At 32.9% G+C, this 15,671-nt stretch overlaps 3 protein-coding genes across 4 annotated transcripts; 2 read left to right on the top strand and 1 right to left on the bottom strand.

Moving 5' to 3' along the window:
- Positions 1–1,410: 1,410 nt before the first annotated feature.
- LOC106661272 (oleosin GRP-17-like) lies at positions 1,411–8,916 on the bottom strand. Of its 2 annotated transcripts, none has more exons than XM_014384562.1 (4): positions 8,905–8,916; positions 2,621–2,687; positions 2,205–2,552; positions 1,411–1,654 (listed from the first exon to the last, which is right to left on the bottom strand). In XM_014384562.1, exons 1-4 carry the CDS (start codon positions 8,911–8,913, stop codon positions 1,458–1,460), a joined length of 621 nt encoding a protein of 206 aa, XP_014240048.1. In that variant the 5' UTR covers positions 8,914–8,916; the 3' UTR covers positions 1,411–1,457. The 2 variants fall into 2 exon arrangements, with proteins under 2 accessions (XP_014240048.1, XP_014240047.1); XM_014384561.1 differs by lacking the exon at positions 8,905–8,916 and adding an exon at positions 2,747–2,782.
- Positions 5,137–5,760, top strand: LOC106661273. The gene is made up of 3 exons (XM_014384563.1): positions 5,137–5,154; positions 5,215–5,281; positions 5,354–5,760. The coding sequence occupies exons 1-3, from the start codon at positions 5,146–5,148 to the stop codon at positions 5,713–5,715; spliced, it is 438 nt and encodes a 145-aa protein (XP_014240049.1). The 5' UTR covers positions 5,137–5,145; the 3' UTR covers positions 5,716–5,760.
- Positions 8,917–11,612: 2,696 nt separating the features above from the next.
- On the top strand, positions 11,613–14,382 carry LOC106661274 (glycine-rich cell wall structural protein-like). Its single transcript, XM_014384564.1, has 3 exons — positions 11,613–11,647; positions 11,848–11,914; positions 13,989–14,382. The coding sequence occupies exons 1-3, from the start codon at positions 11,639–11,641 to the stop codon at positions 14,309–14,311; spliced, it is 399 nt and encodes a 132-aa protein (XP_014240050.1). The 5' UTR covers positions 11,613–11,638; the 3' UTR covers positions 14,312–14,382.
- The last annotated feature ends 1,289 nt before the right edge of the window (positions 14,383–15,671 follow it).

The following is a 15,671-nucleotide window of genomic DNA, read 5'->3' as shown; positions in this document are numbered from 1 at the left end:
TAATAATAAAAATAGATAGTCTAACTTTACTGTACGTTGATTTTCACTGTTGGAAGAAAGTAACTATAACTGAATAAGCACTGAAAGTAAGGTTAGAATGAACCAAGGCACATGTTAGAACTGTTTGCATGAATTTGCAGAGGTTTTAGCAAAAGGCTGCGGACGACTCGGACCTAATAAGTTATAAAAGTTCCCCACGAAAAACAATATTAGCACAACGTAACGAAGACCAGGCTACGATCCAAAATAAGAAGAAACCCTTTAAAATAAAATTAAAAAATCAGTCGTTTATTGCCAGTTTTTAGAAGGATTTTTAAAAGGAAAACAAAGGTTAATCTAAGAACGGAGATAATCCAAACTTCCACTTAACTCCAAAATACTGACATACACCATGGTTGTCAGACCAAAGTGGATTCTGGGGCTAAACCAAACTTCCAAATCCCATCTCATATAATGATTCCAACGAAAAGTCCAAGGAAAAATTATAAACCTTCCTTTTTATGAATCAAACCTGAACCTATACCAGAACTTTAATATCCGTTTTATTCTAGAACGAGTAAAAACTTTTTACAAAATATTCAACCTCTTTTCACACATTCTTTTTTTTTGGCCGTTCAGTTCAGTTCCAATGCCATACCGATAATCCTCCCCGTCGCCTGAAACTAAAATGGAAAATAGATTTTTCTTCAAAGACAAAATCCCGACTTTTTTTCTTGATAAAACCAAAGGGATATAAAATTGAAAAAGTGTAGTCATTATTTATTTCTTCTATGGGATACTCGCCAGTGGGGGAGTCCTCCTCGCTGGTTTTTCGTGTCAAATGTCTCGTCCTTACAGAATTTTAACTTTTACAATTGTTTTACAGATCAATCATTAAAAAACGATGGTTGTAATAAAAATGCAAGCTAGTGATACATTTGTACGTGTAAATGTTGAATGTTTCTTGTTCCCAATAAAGTTGTGAGGATCTGGTTCAATAATTACCATATTGCGTGGTGTTGTTCAAGTATGGATTTTATGTTGAAATTGGTGTAGCTGGTTCGCCACCTTCTTTTATTGATCGGTCTTAAATTTATTTAAATTTTTGAATTAGTAGTTTGGGGGATGGTTGATTACTAGTTAATTTGGTCAATTGATGATGGGAAAGTTGACGAAACGGAACTCTGGCATAGCTAAAAGATTTTCAAGAAATCAAGCCGCAATTTAGAAAACAAAGCCACTTTGGAACCTTGAGAAATTAGATAATGTACGATATCACATTATTTTTTAAATACAATGAACCATCAATTATGTTGATTTATCTATAAAGAAAATTCCTGTTTTTGAAATGTCAAAATGTGCATAAGTAAAAAGGCGTATTATCGTTTACGTTTTTTTAGGAACTAGTGGATTTAATAAATTCAATTAATATAAAGATAAATAAGTTATTTATTGTTATTTACAATATTCTAAAAAAATCACCATTTTCCGTGATGTTCTTCAACAATTGACTTCATGTTGAAGTTAATGTGGCTGGTACCGTGACCAAAGTGTTTGCCGCCTTCTTTTTCTTCGCCGCCTTCTTTTTTTTCGCCGCCTTCACTGCCACCGCTACCTCCTTGTACTTCTTTTACCTTTTCTTCTTTTTCTTCTTTGACTTCTTCGACTTCTTTGCCTTCTTGTCCAAAAGCGAATTGAAAACGAATTCATGAAAAGAAAGTCAATCTTCAATAATTATAGTTCAGGAGTTTTAAAGTTCAGTGTTTTAGTAGTTGTTGAGGTTGCTATTAGGATATTTATTGGATAATTACGACTGTCTTGGTTGAGACGAATTTAACGATAAAAATAAAAAAGCAGACCAAAAAACATATACTTAGAATAAAATAAATCTAATATTATTAATTTCTGAACTTGTATTGTGTTATTGTAAATAAAAGATTAATAAATCAGGTTTGTAATATATATTACAACTAGAAAGTATGCTACCAATCAGAAATATTCAGTGTTTTGTTCTTACTTTATACCAGAAAGATGTATTGATTATTCATGTTTACTAGGTTACAAAGAAAGGACAAAAAAGTTGAATGACGTGTAAGTTCTTGCACAAGATATGAGAAGTTTAATAGTTACAAATGCCAATATGGACTTTAAAGGTAAACGACTGTTTTGCATTTACTACCATTAGACAGTGAATTTAAGATTGTAGTTTTTAAATCACCACTTACCGTGATGTTTTTCAACAATCGATTTCATGTTGAAGTTGATGTAGCTCGTGCCATGACCGAAGTGTTTGTCTTTTTCTTCGCCGCCTTCTTTGCCTTCGCTGCCACCGCTACCTCCTTGTACTTCTTTTTCCTTTTCTTCTCCGCCTTCTTTGCCCTCTTTGCCTTCTTTTCCTCCATGTCCTCCGTAGAGGCTCTGAGGAAGGAAGTGAACGAATTTCACATCGGCACCTTTGTAGTCTCCGTGGCCGTCGCCCAAACCGGCGAAACCGTGTGGATGAGAGTCACCTTTCCAGTGCCCGTGGAAATGATGGTCGATGCCGAATTTATATTCCCCTTGATGTTCCCTCGCTGGAAATTTGAGTAATATTGAAATACATGCTCTTTAAAAATTAAAAGTTTGAAAATGGATTACTTACAAACTTTTATTTCGCTCTCTCCATGGCCATAAACAATAGCCACCAAGGCCAAAGTAACCATAAGAATCTACAAGTAATTGTTTCTTTAAATTACATAAATAATACTAAAAAATAATTGTATCTCACCTTTTCCATCTCGATTGACTGCAGAAAGGAGAATGTTGATTCTTCCACGGCTTGTAATCAATTTATATTATTAAACTTCCCCCACCAAAGAAAGAATCTCTGCCTTACTGTAACACTTTTGAGGAAATAATTGTATGAGAGCGTTAAGTAACATGAATCTCATTAAATTTGAAAAGTAAAACCTTTTTTTCAAGAAATATAACGATAAACAGAAAAAGTAAATACATATTTTCAGTGCGTAAAAGCCGTACCCACAATTACAACACGATCAATCACATATCAAAACGTGTATTTGTTCGAACAATTTTGGAGGAAGACTCCGAATCGATGAAACGTTGGTTTTTCTTAACATTCAAAGAATTATTATGTATCGTCATTCTATCTTCTGTAAGGATCGACCATAAATATTTAACTTAAAATTATAGTTTTTTTGGTATTTTTTGGCATCAAATATCTCTTACTACGTCTTCATGGATTTAACCGTTGAATTTTGCATTTAGTTTCATAATTTTCGTTCGAGAAAAAATTATCATTGTGATGAATTTTACTTTTGTGATTCTAATAATTGCGATTCATGCGCATATGCGCTGTTCTAACTACACATTGCGGAATCATATTAACCTCTATTACGAATTATAATGGTTATTTAAAATAATAACAGAATTAAATTACCTAATGTTGTTAGTTATATCAGTTAATTGTAATATCCCTTGTTTACTAATAATCACGTTGTTTTTGTTCTAATTATCAAGCAGAACTTTTGGCCATTCCAAAGAGCGTACAATTGTTTATGAATAAAAAACCAGAAGAGAATATTGCCAAATTTATCATTTTAAGTGACAGTCAAGTGTCTTTAGAAACAATTATTATTTATGATAATCAAGGTTTTTTTGCCTGAGCAAAGAAGGTAAACTATTCAAACTCTAGTGAAACAGAATGATAATATATTACTAGGCTGGGTTAAAGCTCATTGGAATAGAAGAAGCTGACAGACTGGCCAAATTAGCATCTACTGACGAAAGTTTAAATATGGCATACACCAAACATCAAAACTCACCAATTATAAATAAGCTTTTCGAAGAGAGTCTAGAAGAATGGGAAAATATTTGATCAAGTACAAATAATAGAAGGCAGATAAAAAAGTACTTTCCCGAAGTTGCCGATATATTCCAGACGCACATCCAACTATCCGCACCACTGACCCACATCTTAACTGAAGACGGCCCAAATAACAGCTATTTTTTCCGCTTTCATCTAAAGGAAACCTCATCAAGCTACTGCACGTCAAATTTCCCAGTAGAACAAAGCATAAAACATATAATATATGAGTGCTACTAATAGAACAACTGCGTAGTGGTTGTACAGAAGTGCCTACTGCATGGCAAGTAGTGGCCATTTGATGAGAAGGATTTCATGAAGAAAGAATATTACGCACATTTTGACATACTCATCAAAACAATAGATTTTAATGTGATTGAGTTAAATTTATAAAATTGGCTCATTTAGTTTTTAATTAATTTTATATTTATATATTATTAATTGTATTGACGTTATTCATTATTATTTAACAGTTTTCATTAACTGTTGAATTTTGCATTTAGTTTCATAATTTTCGTTCGAGAAAAAAAGAATCATTGTGATGAATGTATGCTATTAAAACTGAAAAGATGTTACATTCATGAAGTGTTTCATAAAATCTGCTCATTTCATATTACGCACACCCAAACGCGCCAGGCTATCCCTGAGAAAAAATAAAAAAATTTACCTGAATTTAGATATGATTACGACAAAACGAAACTAGTCGAAAACTACTTGTTGNAGCGGGATTCGAACCCACGATCATCGGCTAGATACGCCGCTGCTCTACCACTTGAGCTATCGTGACCTCGATCCACTCGGACACCAACTTCCCATCTCAAGTAGCGATAGCTCAAGTGGTAGAGCAGCGGCGTATCAAGCCGACTATCGTGAGTTCGAATCCCGCTCAAACAACCATGTTTTCTAAAAAATTGGAAGAGTGGGTTCAAAGCTTCGCTATTTTAACTTTAATTGCCTTTTCGACTTAATATGATATATATATATATATAATATTTATGGTTATTGTATTACCAATGTAACATTTTGTATGAAGCATGTAGAATAAAATATTTAAAAAAATATCCGTGGTTTTATGTTATTGTTAAAAAATTAATTTATTTTGATGACAAACCAACGTCTGCAATATCTAACATCTAAAAATAATTAATAATTGAATTATGCTCGAGTTGCTATATGACTTGATTAGTTTCTTACCTCAAAGATATATTGCTGAAATTAATAAGTGGTGCGGAAAGTTTAATAGCATATATAAAGTGCGAGCCATGGAATAATCAGCATTCACATTTCTGCAGTCAATCGAAATGGAAAAGGTGAGATAAAACATTGAACAATGTTATATAAATTTACTTGGAATAACAATTTACTTGTAGATTCTTTTTATCACTTTGTGCGTTGTGACTATCGTTTATGGTCACGGAGAGAGCGAAACAAAAGTTTGTAAGTGTATACTCCGTTTTTGAACTTTTAGTTTAAAAAGAGCAAAATTGTAAATATTACTCAAATTTCCAGCAAGGGAACACCAAGGAGAATACAAATTCGGTATTGACCATCACTTCCACGGACACTGGAAAGGTTCTTCTCATCCTCACGGATTCGCCGGTTTGGGCGACGGCCACGGAGACTACAAAGGTGCCGATGTGAAATTCGTCCACTTCCTTCCTCAGAGCCTCTTCGGAGGACATGGAGGACAAGAAGGTAAAAAAGGCCAAGAAGAAAAGGCAGAAGAAGTACAAGGAGGTAGCGGTGGTAGCGAAGGCAAAGAAGGTGGCGAAGCTAAAAAAGGTGGCGAAGGCGGCAAACATCATCATGGTACTAGCTACGTAAACTTCAATATGAAATCTGTTGTTGAAGAACATCACGGAAAATGGTGATTTTATACAAAGTTTGACTATCAATAAAAAACTCATTTATCTTTACACTTTTCAACTCATTAAGTACACCAATTCCTTCAAAAGTAAATGCATATGCTTTTGTTTATTTATGCACCTTTTAACAATAGAAAAAAAAATTAAAAATTTATTGGCTCAACAGGACTTTGAAGAATCGTTCAATGTTTACATCGTGCATGTGACAATGTTGTCGTTCGAAACACAGAATCATTAAAAAATTTTATAGGTAAAATATATCTGATGTAGCTAGGCATCCTGACTTTCTTCTAGAAACCAGAGTGAACGGGACTTTTTTTAATCTTCAAGTTAAAGAGATTCTTATCATAAATGGATCTAAAATCTGAATAGAACCTAATTAAAAAGATAAATAAATAAGAGGCACCAGCGAAAAAATAAATAAGACATGGTAGGTGGCAAACCCTTTGGTCGCGGTTTACAAATTCAATAAACATTTCGTTTATAGTTTATTATTTTTTCTTAAACGGAATAGTTATTAGAAATAGTTAATTGAGATCTATCATTGATAAAGTTGAATAATTTATAATTTATGTTATTTAAATGGTGCTGGGTTAGTCGTCCGACTCGTACGCACCGCGTCAGCTACACTGAGTTCGATTCCTGGCTTAGCCCATGAATTTTTATTAATAATCAAATTGTGAAAGTATTGTAATTGGGTTTGACCCTTAATCCGCGACACAGCGTAGTTGGACATCTACAGCTCTAATTTACTTTACATGATTAATTTATGCTATTAAAACTGAAAAGATGTTACATTTATGAAGTTTTTTTTCATATTACGCACACCCAAACGCGCCAGGCTATCCCTAAGAAATAATAATAAAAATTACCTAAAATTAGATATGATTACGACAAAACGAAACTAGTCGAAAACTACTTGTTGAAAAAATTTATTTTCTTTCGTCAACTTATTCTTTTTTATTAATAACCTGACGCCATATATGTTCATCTGATTTTCAATAATAACCCACCATTTTACTCAAAATGTATAATAGTTATTCCTTTTGCGCGATCCTTCTAATTAAATAAGTAATTTAATTAATTAATTATTAATTTTATTAATTATTAAATTATTAATTAATTAATAAGTAATTAATCTCCCTAATTGAGCCTGTTTTCACATTGTATTTTACTAAATATTTCTCTAAAACAGAATTAAATGAAGCCTGTAGAAGAGGAAAACCCTGATGGTAAGGCAGTTGTTTACATTGTAAGTAATGATTAATACTCCCTCATTTTTCAATTAAAACAAAAGAAAATATATATGGAAAAAATTGGAAGAGTGGGTTCAAACCGTAGTTTTAATATACAATGTATCATTGATCAACCATATTTCTGCGATTTTTATTGTTGACAATATATTTTGTAAGTTGTAAGTTCTTTTAAAAATAATTACCTACATTAAAGAAAATGACTTACACGGGCCATTTTTCATACCTACTGTGGGCGGTAGTAGATGTATTTTTATTATTTAAAATTGTTGTACTGCTAAGACATGGTAATGCATAAAACATTTTGGCAAGGTGGTAAAACTAGGTACCTATTGGGTTATGTTATAATTGGTAGGATACTCTTCAGCTTCTATAGCAAACCCGGATGTTAGACCCAATCAAACGCTTGAGCAACATCAATGAAAGAACCCGAGCAGTACTAATTTTAGAAAAAGAGAGGATGAGATTGAGTCTACAAACGGTGACATTGCTGGGGAGTGGTGGTTACGGAAGCCAAACTGGTATGATGGGATAAGCTTTTTTTCATATATGTTGGCAAAGATTGTTTTAGAAAGAGCTGATTAAGAAGTTTAAAAGAGGGGATAGGATTGAAGTAGGTGGGTAAGTTTGTGAGACTTTGGGATCGTTTTCATAATGAAAAATTTCCATTGTAAGAAAATGATGAGTGTTTCTTCTTACAGAAATGTAAACAGGTAAGGGAAAGAGATTCTTGTTGGACTAGTATTTTATATGTGGGTGTTGTAACCTTAAAATTTATTACAATTAATTAAGGTTTTTAGTTGAGATAAAAAAGTCAATGGCACGAGCGGGATTCGAACCCACGATCATCGGCTAGATACGCCGCTGCTCTACCACTTGAGCTATCGTGACCTCGATCCACTCGGACACCAACTTCCCATCTCAACCCCACCTTTTGAAGGGTTGGTGGTCAACCTTAATTAATTGCAAGATATTACTTGGTCAAGCGGACCACGAAACTAGTGAATTTAATAAGATTAAAATGAAGTATACCTCCACTAAAGCTCTCCGGGGCCATTTCATTTGTCGCCGAGAATCAAATAGATTCCACGGCATTTGAAAAATGACAAAAAAGGAGGGAAAATTCAAAAGGTGGGGTTGAGATGGGAAGTTGGTGTCCGAGTGGATCGAGGTCACGATAGCTCAAGTGGTAGAGCAGCGGCGTATCCAGCCGACTATCGTGAGTTCGAATCCCGCTCATGCCATTGACTTTTTTATCTCAGCTAAAAACCTTAATTAATTGTAATATATTAATTGGTCAAGCGGACCACGAAACTAGCGGAAGGAATTAAAATTTATTTTAGGGCGGCGAATAAAAAGAAATTATGTATTTATAGGAAAATGACGTTTTATTTGAATTCAAAATCATTCAACAGCGAGTGTTCAGTGCAAAATCACCATTTTCCGTGATGCTTTTCAACAACCGATTTCATGTTAAAGTTGTTGTAGCTGGTGCCATGACCGAAGTGTTTGCCACCTTCTCCGCCTTCTCTGCCTTCGCCGCCACCGCTACCTCCTTGTCCTCCTTCACCACCCTGTCCTCCATGTCCTCCGTGGAGGCTCTGAGGAAGGAAGTGGACGAATTTCACATCGGCACCTTTGTAGTCTCCGTGACCGTCGCCCAAACCGGCGAATCCGTGAGGATGAGAAGAACCTTTCCAGTGTCCATGGAAATGATGGTCGACACCGAATTTGTATTCACCTTGGTGTTCCCTCGCTAGAAATTTAAGTTATATTTTCACTTCTTTTCAAACGTAAAGTTTGATTTTAAAGTACTTACAAACTTTTGTTTCACTCTCCCCGTGGCCAGAAACGATAGCCACCACGCATAAAGTGACGAAAACAATCTAAAAGTAGTTGGAGTTATAAATTATCAAAAACCATATTAAATATTTCAACTCACCTTTTCCATCTTGACTGACTGCAGAAGAATGTTGTTCGTTTCAGAGTTTGTAATCTATTTATATTATTAAACTGCCCCCTCTATACTTAAAAATTTCGGAAATAGTGTAACACTTTTGTAGCAATAGGACGAAGAATGCGTGGGGCAAGCTGAATCTCATTAAAATTGAAAGGTAAAAACAATAAATACAATAATGCACGTTAATAATTATGAAATGATTGTCGTAGGAAATAGAAATTAAACGGAAAAATGTTTTGCGGCAAATTATATATGAGATTTGAACGCCCTAAACAATAAATTAATCAATTCAAATCGTCAAAAGTAACTATTTCGAACTTCTATTAATATATAATTATTTTTGTTAAAACGTAGAATTTAATAAGTTGTTACCTCACAATACACATTGATAAGTGATTACAGTTGGTGATATTATAAGTAATATAAGTAAAGTATTTTTAATAATTATTCAATCATATAATAGTACATCTACAAATAGTAAATGTTTGAGAATTTATTTACGTTAATTAAGTATACATTCAATTTATCGTTATTAAGTATACATATTTAGTTGTCTTTACCCCCACCGCTGTTATCTGTCTCACGTTAAAATTGTTTCAAAAAATTTCAGATTTTTAACTTAATTAAACTAAACTGTTTCCCTGCTACTCTGTACAAATTTGCGTAGATCAAAGATTAGAGAATCTAGAAAATGAATAACGTTTTTTCGTAATGAAGTTTCTTGCTTTTACTCAATTTACTCGATTGCTTTTAATTTTATTTTGTATTAGATACGGATGGCAACCCGTTGGAGATTTTAACATTAAAATAAAATTTTATTTGTTGTCTTAAAGTTCTCATTTTTCAAATATTCTGACTTAGAAGGAAACTTGCAAATGGAGAAGTCAATAGAACATGGGGTCAGACACTGGGATCAGTTTATCGTAAGGTATTTGTGCGAATTGAACTCTGACTTTTCAGACTCGCATCTTTGGATGAAACAACTGTACACATTAATGAAAAGATAGGCGAGATTCATAGGGTCGAGGCCGAGTCTAGAGCCAAATCGTCGTTCAGGTTGTTGCTTTGTAATAAACTTAATATTGCACCTGGTTCGTTTTCTGTAACAGTTGTTGGTTGTCAAGATGAATGTTTCAATTGACAAGTGAAATTCTAGACCTTATATACACCTCCAGATGAAACGAAAAATTACCAGATCTTCCCGAGTAACCTGGATACGAGACAGGACGTAATCCATTATTTGGCTTTATTTCCTGTTCTTGCCATGTATAATGTACAGTGCTTGGGTATTTCAGTGCTTACTCAATCCCAGCTCATTTCTCTGCTTAACTATTACCGAATACTCTATAAGTATCTAGAATCTATAAGTATTATAGATATTTTCTAGTACAGCAAATATTCTTACTTGTTCTCAACAGTTGTTATTTCTAACTCTTTTCCTTGTTTTTCCTTTATTTTTTTTATTTTTTTGGTATTTGTATTATTTTTGGTTCGTAACGATATATAGTTTTGTATACATTTTAATTATTATTTCGACTTTTATTTCTCTGCCTTTAAAGAAAGAAAGAAAACCAAAAATTATAATATCAATTCAACCTTTGCAATCATGCATCAATGAAAGTCTTTAAGCTGTAACTATTTTTTGTTTGTTTTCTCTCTCTCTCCCTCCCTCTCTCTTTCACTCTCTCTCTCTCTCTCTCTCTCTCTCTCTCTCTCTCTCTCTCTCTCTTTTTTTGATACGAATAAAACTTCGTGAACAAAATTCTCACGCTATTGTATCAGTAGCATTTTGTAAATAATGTTTTATTATATATATAATCACAATATTATTACTATTATTACGTTTCATCATCTGTCGGGTGAGATTCATGCAAACTAAAAATCAACCTGTACTAAGAATTTTAATTTGAAGATCAGTATGTTTATAAAATAATTAATTTTATACCGCTAGATAATAAAACTTTGTTTTTCTTTCTTTTTATAATGTAGCTCTAGCTATTAGTCAAATATATTTCTAAACCATAAAGCCTAATAATTTTAAAGTTTAAATCCTTTGTGGAATGACTGTTTAGATATCCAATTGCTGAGATTCTGTATTTGTTGATGTGGATTCAGTGTCGCTAAGATTCGAAACCGGATAGCTCAAGTGACGAGACAACGCTCTAAACGGAGCCTTCAACCCCATTTCAAATCATTATTTATTCATTTATGTGGGGTTTTCGCTAAATAGAAAATAATTTCTTATAATTAATAATAATTTTGTTATAACTTAACCAGATGGAAGTAAGCGTCGCTAGACAGAAACTTCACTAAACCGGTGTATGTAATGTATATATTTGTTAATAAAAATTTCTGTTCTATTTTATTTACGACTAACAGCGGTTTGTTGAACATATTTATAATACCGTAAAATGAAATTGGACGACCGTAGTAACACAATTTACATCAAACAGTGATGTCGATGTCACTCTTAGAGGCCACTGGCCACAATTTCATTTTTCTCAAGTCAGTCATGACCGGCATGTCCTAACGGCCGAATTCTCCTTGAGGACGAAATATTTTAAAGTTTTCCAACCCAATTATACAATATCTTTAATTATTCTTTATTTCCAAACATTTCCTTGGGTAGTAAGAATCGAGTAGGGAGTTGTGTCTATAAAAACCAGGCCGACCCGAACCGAAACAACAATCCTGCACGCACCGGAGGATAACCAAAATGGGAAAAGTGAGTTAACATCGTTATCACATGCTCATACAATTCTAAAAGCTATTAAATGTTTAAAGATTTATAAGCTGTATTAAATTTGAAGAACAGTATATTTATAAAATTATTTATTTTATATCGCTAGATAATAAAGATATAAGTTAATTTTAAATCACGATTTCTGAATAATTAATCTATATATAATTTTTCGCCCTTTTTAGATTATCTTTGTCACTCTTTGCTGCATCGCAGTGGTCTACGGACACGGAGAAAGCGAGACCCATGTTTGTAAGTGCATAGTTTAATTTTATTAAAATATGTATCGTATATAAATAAAAATTATAGTTGAACAGTTACGGGGTATATTTAGAGAGTTCCATAGTTGTTGTTTTTCAATACAGTTCTCTTTGAAAACCCGATAAAAATAAATGCTTCAAATGTTCAACTTAAGACAAGTTGACCTTAAGAAAAATAAATAAAACTAATTACGAGAACACTCTTACAGACTATAAATAAAACCACATTTATTCTTTCATTCATCCATTAGTTATTGAGAATAGCAAGTAACCATCTCTGCCAAAGATAGATATACAATATCAAAAAAACAATAAAAACAAACTATCAAATGCTTAAAATGTTTATTATGATAATACTGTGATGGCACTCTAGTGGTATTCTATTTATGTTGAATTATCTTACTGTGACTACGATAGATCCTAAATACCTGAATGTAACGTAGAAAACGATGGATTTAATTTTAAAAGTAAATAAATTGAATGGTGCGTTAGTTCTTTTTGTTATCAAATCGCGTAATGACATAGATAAGTTGATAAGTAGACTGATTGGTACGTAGATAGTTGATAGATAAACCGTTACACAGAAAGACATACATATACACGATAGATATTAGATAAACAAATCGAATCGACTCATCAATAGATCGATAGAATATAGTTAGATTAAACAGAGATAAATATATATATATATATATATATGTNTCTCTCTCTCTCTCTCTCTCTCTCTCTCTCTCTCTCTCTCTCTCTCTCTCACTTCACAAACACACACTCCTATATTCTCTATCAACTTTCTCTTTATGTTACTGTTATATATAAATTTTTTTTTTCTTTCCACAATTTTGTTGTTAATTAATATTATTTATTTAATTTACCATTATTTAGAAATTATTTTGTAATAAAATGAACAAGAGAAATAAGTTTATTCGTATTTTCTATTTGTATTATATCTTTAGAAAGAGGCTTAGAAAAGCGGGTAATCTTGTTTACAATATTTCGTCATGTCTGCCTGAAGAGATTTACATGAAAGCATCCATTTAGCTGAGACGAACGTTATCACAAGACGAGTACATTCGTAAAAGCTGGGCACGTTTATTTCTTAGAATTCAATGATAAAATACTTTGTAAGCATTTATACATACGTAAAATACGTTCAATGTGATAGTGATATATGTGAGTTAATAAGAATTTGAGGTATTTTTATTTTCGTTTTATTTCTCTTTCTGGTACGTTTCCAATTTAAGGTGATTGTTATGCTATGTAATTAGTAAATGGTATTCACGTTAATACGATTTTTTCTCATAGTTCAAAGCAAATAAATTTTCTGAAAGTAATGTAAAATATAAATATACGAAGAATGAGTGTTCTCTTAGCGTTGGAAGTAATGAAGATGAAACATATATTTTCTCTGCAATTCGCATAATCATTACGAATATACATACAAACATGTGTCTAGTTCACTGCTCGCAGTCCACGGGCAACTCCAGTTTTGCTATTTACATTAAATTGACGTCATACTCGACAATCACCAACCCAGGGTGTTGGGAGACCGGGTGCAGACCTCAGCCTTATCCGTCCAACCACCAAGGTTGGGCTCCGGGGGATGGGGTTTTGTCATCTAGGTGTATTGCCCAGTCATTCAATTAGGGTGATGGAGTGTACTCTATATTCCTCCATTACCCTTTAAATATATTATACAAATAACCTAATGTAGATGGGGTACTCGATATTCCGCCATCGACCCTCTCACTTCACACATTCACTCTAATAAATACATTCACTTTCAACAAAAACTTTACACATATTATACAGCTAATCTAATTGAGGATCGATAAGGTACTCAATATTCCGCCATCCACCCTCTCATTGAATTTTAAACATTCCAAGAAAATGTAACTTTTATAATGAACCATAATTTTATGAAAAAAGAATCAGAATTTAGCAACATAGGCTGCTATAATTAATAAAATTATTACCTTTAACTTATTATATTATATAAGACTTTTAAGTGTATTATGTGAATTCTTATTTAATGGTTTAATTATATTATATTAATTATAACTTTCCAGCAAGAGAACACCAAGGGGAATACAAATTCGGTGTCGACCACCATTTCCACGGGCACTGGAAAGGTTCTTCTCATCCACACGGATTCGCCGGTTTGGGCGACGGTCACGGAGACTACAAAGGTGCCGATGTGAAATTCGTCCACTTCCTTCCTCAGAGCCTCCACGGAGGACATGGAGGACAGGGTGGTGAAGGAGGACAAGGAGGTAGCGGTGGCGGCGAAGGCAAAGAAGGCGGAGAAGGTGGCAAACACCTCGGTCATGGCACCAGCTACACCAACTTCAACATGAAATCGGTTGTAGAAAAACATCATGGAAAGTGGTGATTTAAAAATCGAAATCCTCAATTCGCTGTTCAATGGTTGTCATTACAAATAAACAGTCGTTTCCCTTTTAAGCTCACAATTTGTAACTGTCAAACTCCTCATCTCTTCTTGTATTACAAAGAATGAAGGAAAATGTCCTTCATCCGTTTTGTATATTTTTGTAAACATGTAAATGTGAATAATGAATGCACGTCACTTTCATGTCAACACTCAAAACACATTATTCAGTTTTGCCTCGTACTTTCTACTTGTAATATATATTATCGACCTAATTTATAAATCTTCCATTAAAAGAATACAAGTTGCAAAATAAATAATAAGGTCGAGGGTTCGAATCCGCTTGTGACACTGACTTTTTATATCAACCAAAACTTTAATAAAAAGATTAATTATTTAAAAGACCTTATTTGGTCAAGCGGACCACGAAACCTAATAAAAATAAAAGTAATACGTGTTATTTTATTTTAAGAATAGGTTTTTTTCTATGCTTTTATATTTTTATCTTTGAATTTGTTTCAACGTAATTATCAAAGAAATTTCTTAAAAACACCATAAACAATAATGAGACACTTTAAAGTTTAATGTCAGGAATAATAATTATTTATGATTAACGTTCATTTAATCACTTAGTTATAAAATGGAATATGTTAATCGGCAAATTATCCATTTGTTTTGTCTCATAAAACACGGAAAAAATAGATAAATTCATAATTTTTTATGCATAGGTACTTACAATTTACGATACTGCTGCACAATATAAATACATATGCTACAATGAAGTGTAGAGATGGTCAGATTAGCCTTGTGATTCCGTATTTTCTAGGGTTATAAAGCTTTAATAACTAAGATTTACTTACTATCATGCTTTGTTATATTATTATTAATGAATACGTCTAGAATTATATATTATTACATTATACAACAAAACACAACAAACTTGGGTATTTACCTGCGAAAACCAAGTTCATTGCAGCAATATTACAATGTTTCATTATAAATGTTTTGCATTTCGCCTTATAAAAGTATTAATATACATACCGTACCAACTTGAATTACCGCCAAAAATTTGTTAACGTAAGTATTTTAAAAAGTCAATGTTGGCTCGAACAAACAGATATCACAGCAGAAATTAGCCTAAATAAACCGTCTACAGAACATAGGCTACAAATACCAAGTCTTGAACAGCCCAGTGTGTTGAGGTACCAACATGCATATTATGGAATAAGATTACATTATAATATTGTAAAGCATAAACAAAATTTTATCGGGATCGTGTTACGACCAGAATTTATCATCAATTAGAAATTAACTACACTTGAATTACGTCTACATATATAAATTTCTTTAAATACAGTCGGTC

The sequence above is a fragment of the Cimex lectularius genome, unplaced genomic scaffold (assembly GCF_000648675.2).
Source record: "Cimex lectularius strain Harlan isolate CLEC.00 unplaced genomic scaffold, Clec_2.1 scaffold75, whole genome shotgun sequence".
NCBI lineage: Eukaryota > Metazoa > Arthropoda > Insecta > Hemiptera > Cimicidae > Cimex > Cimex lectularius.
Note: the sequence above shows the minus strand (reverse complement) of the source record. Positions and strands in the feature narration are given on the sequence as shown.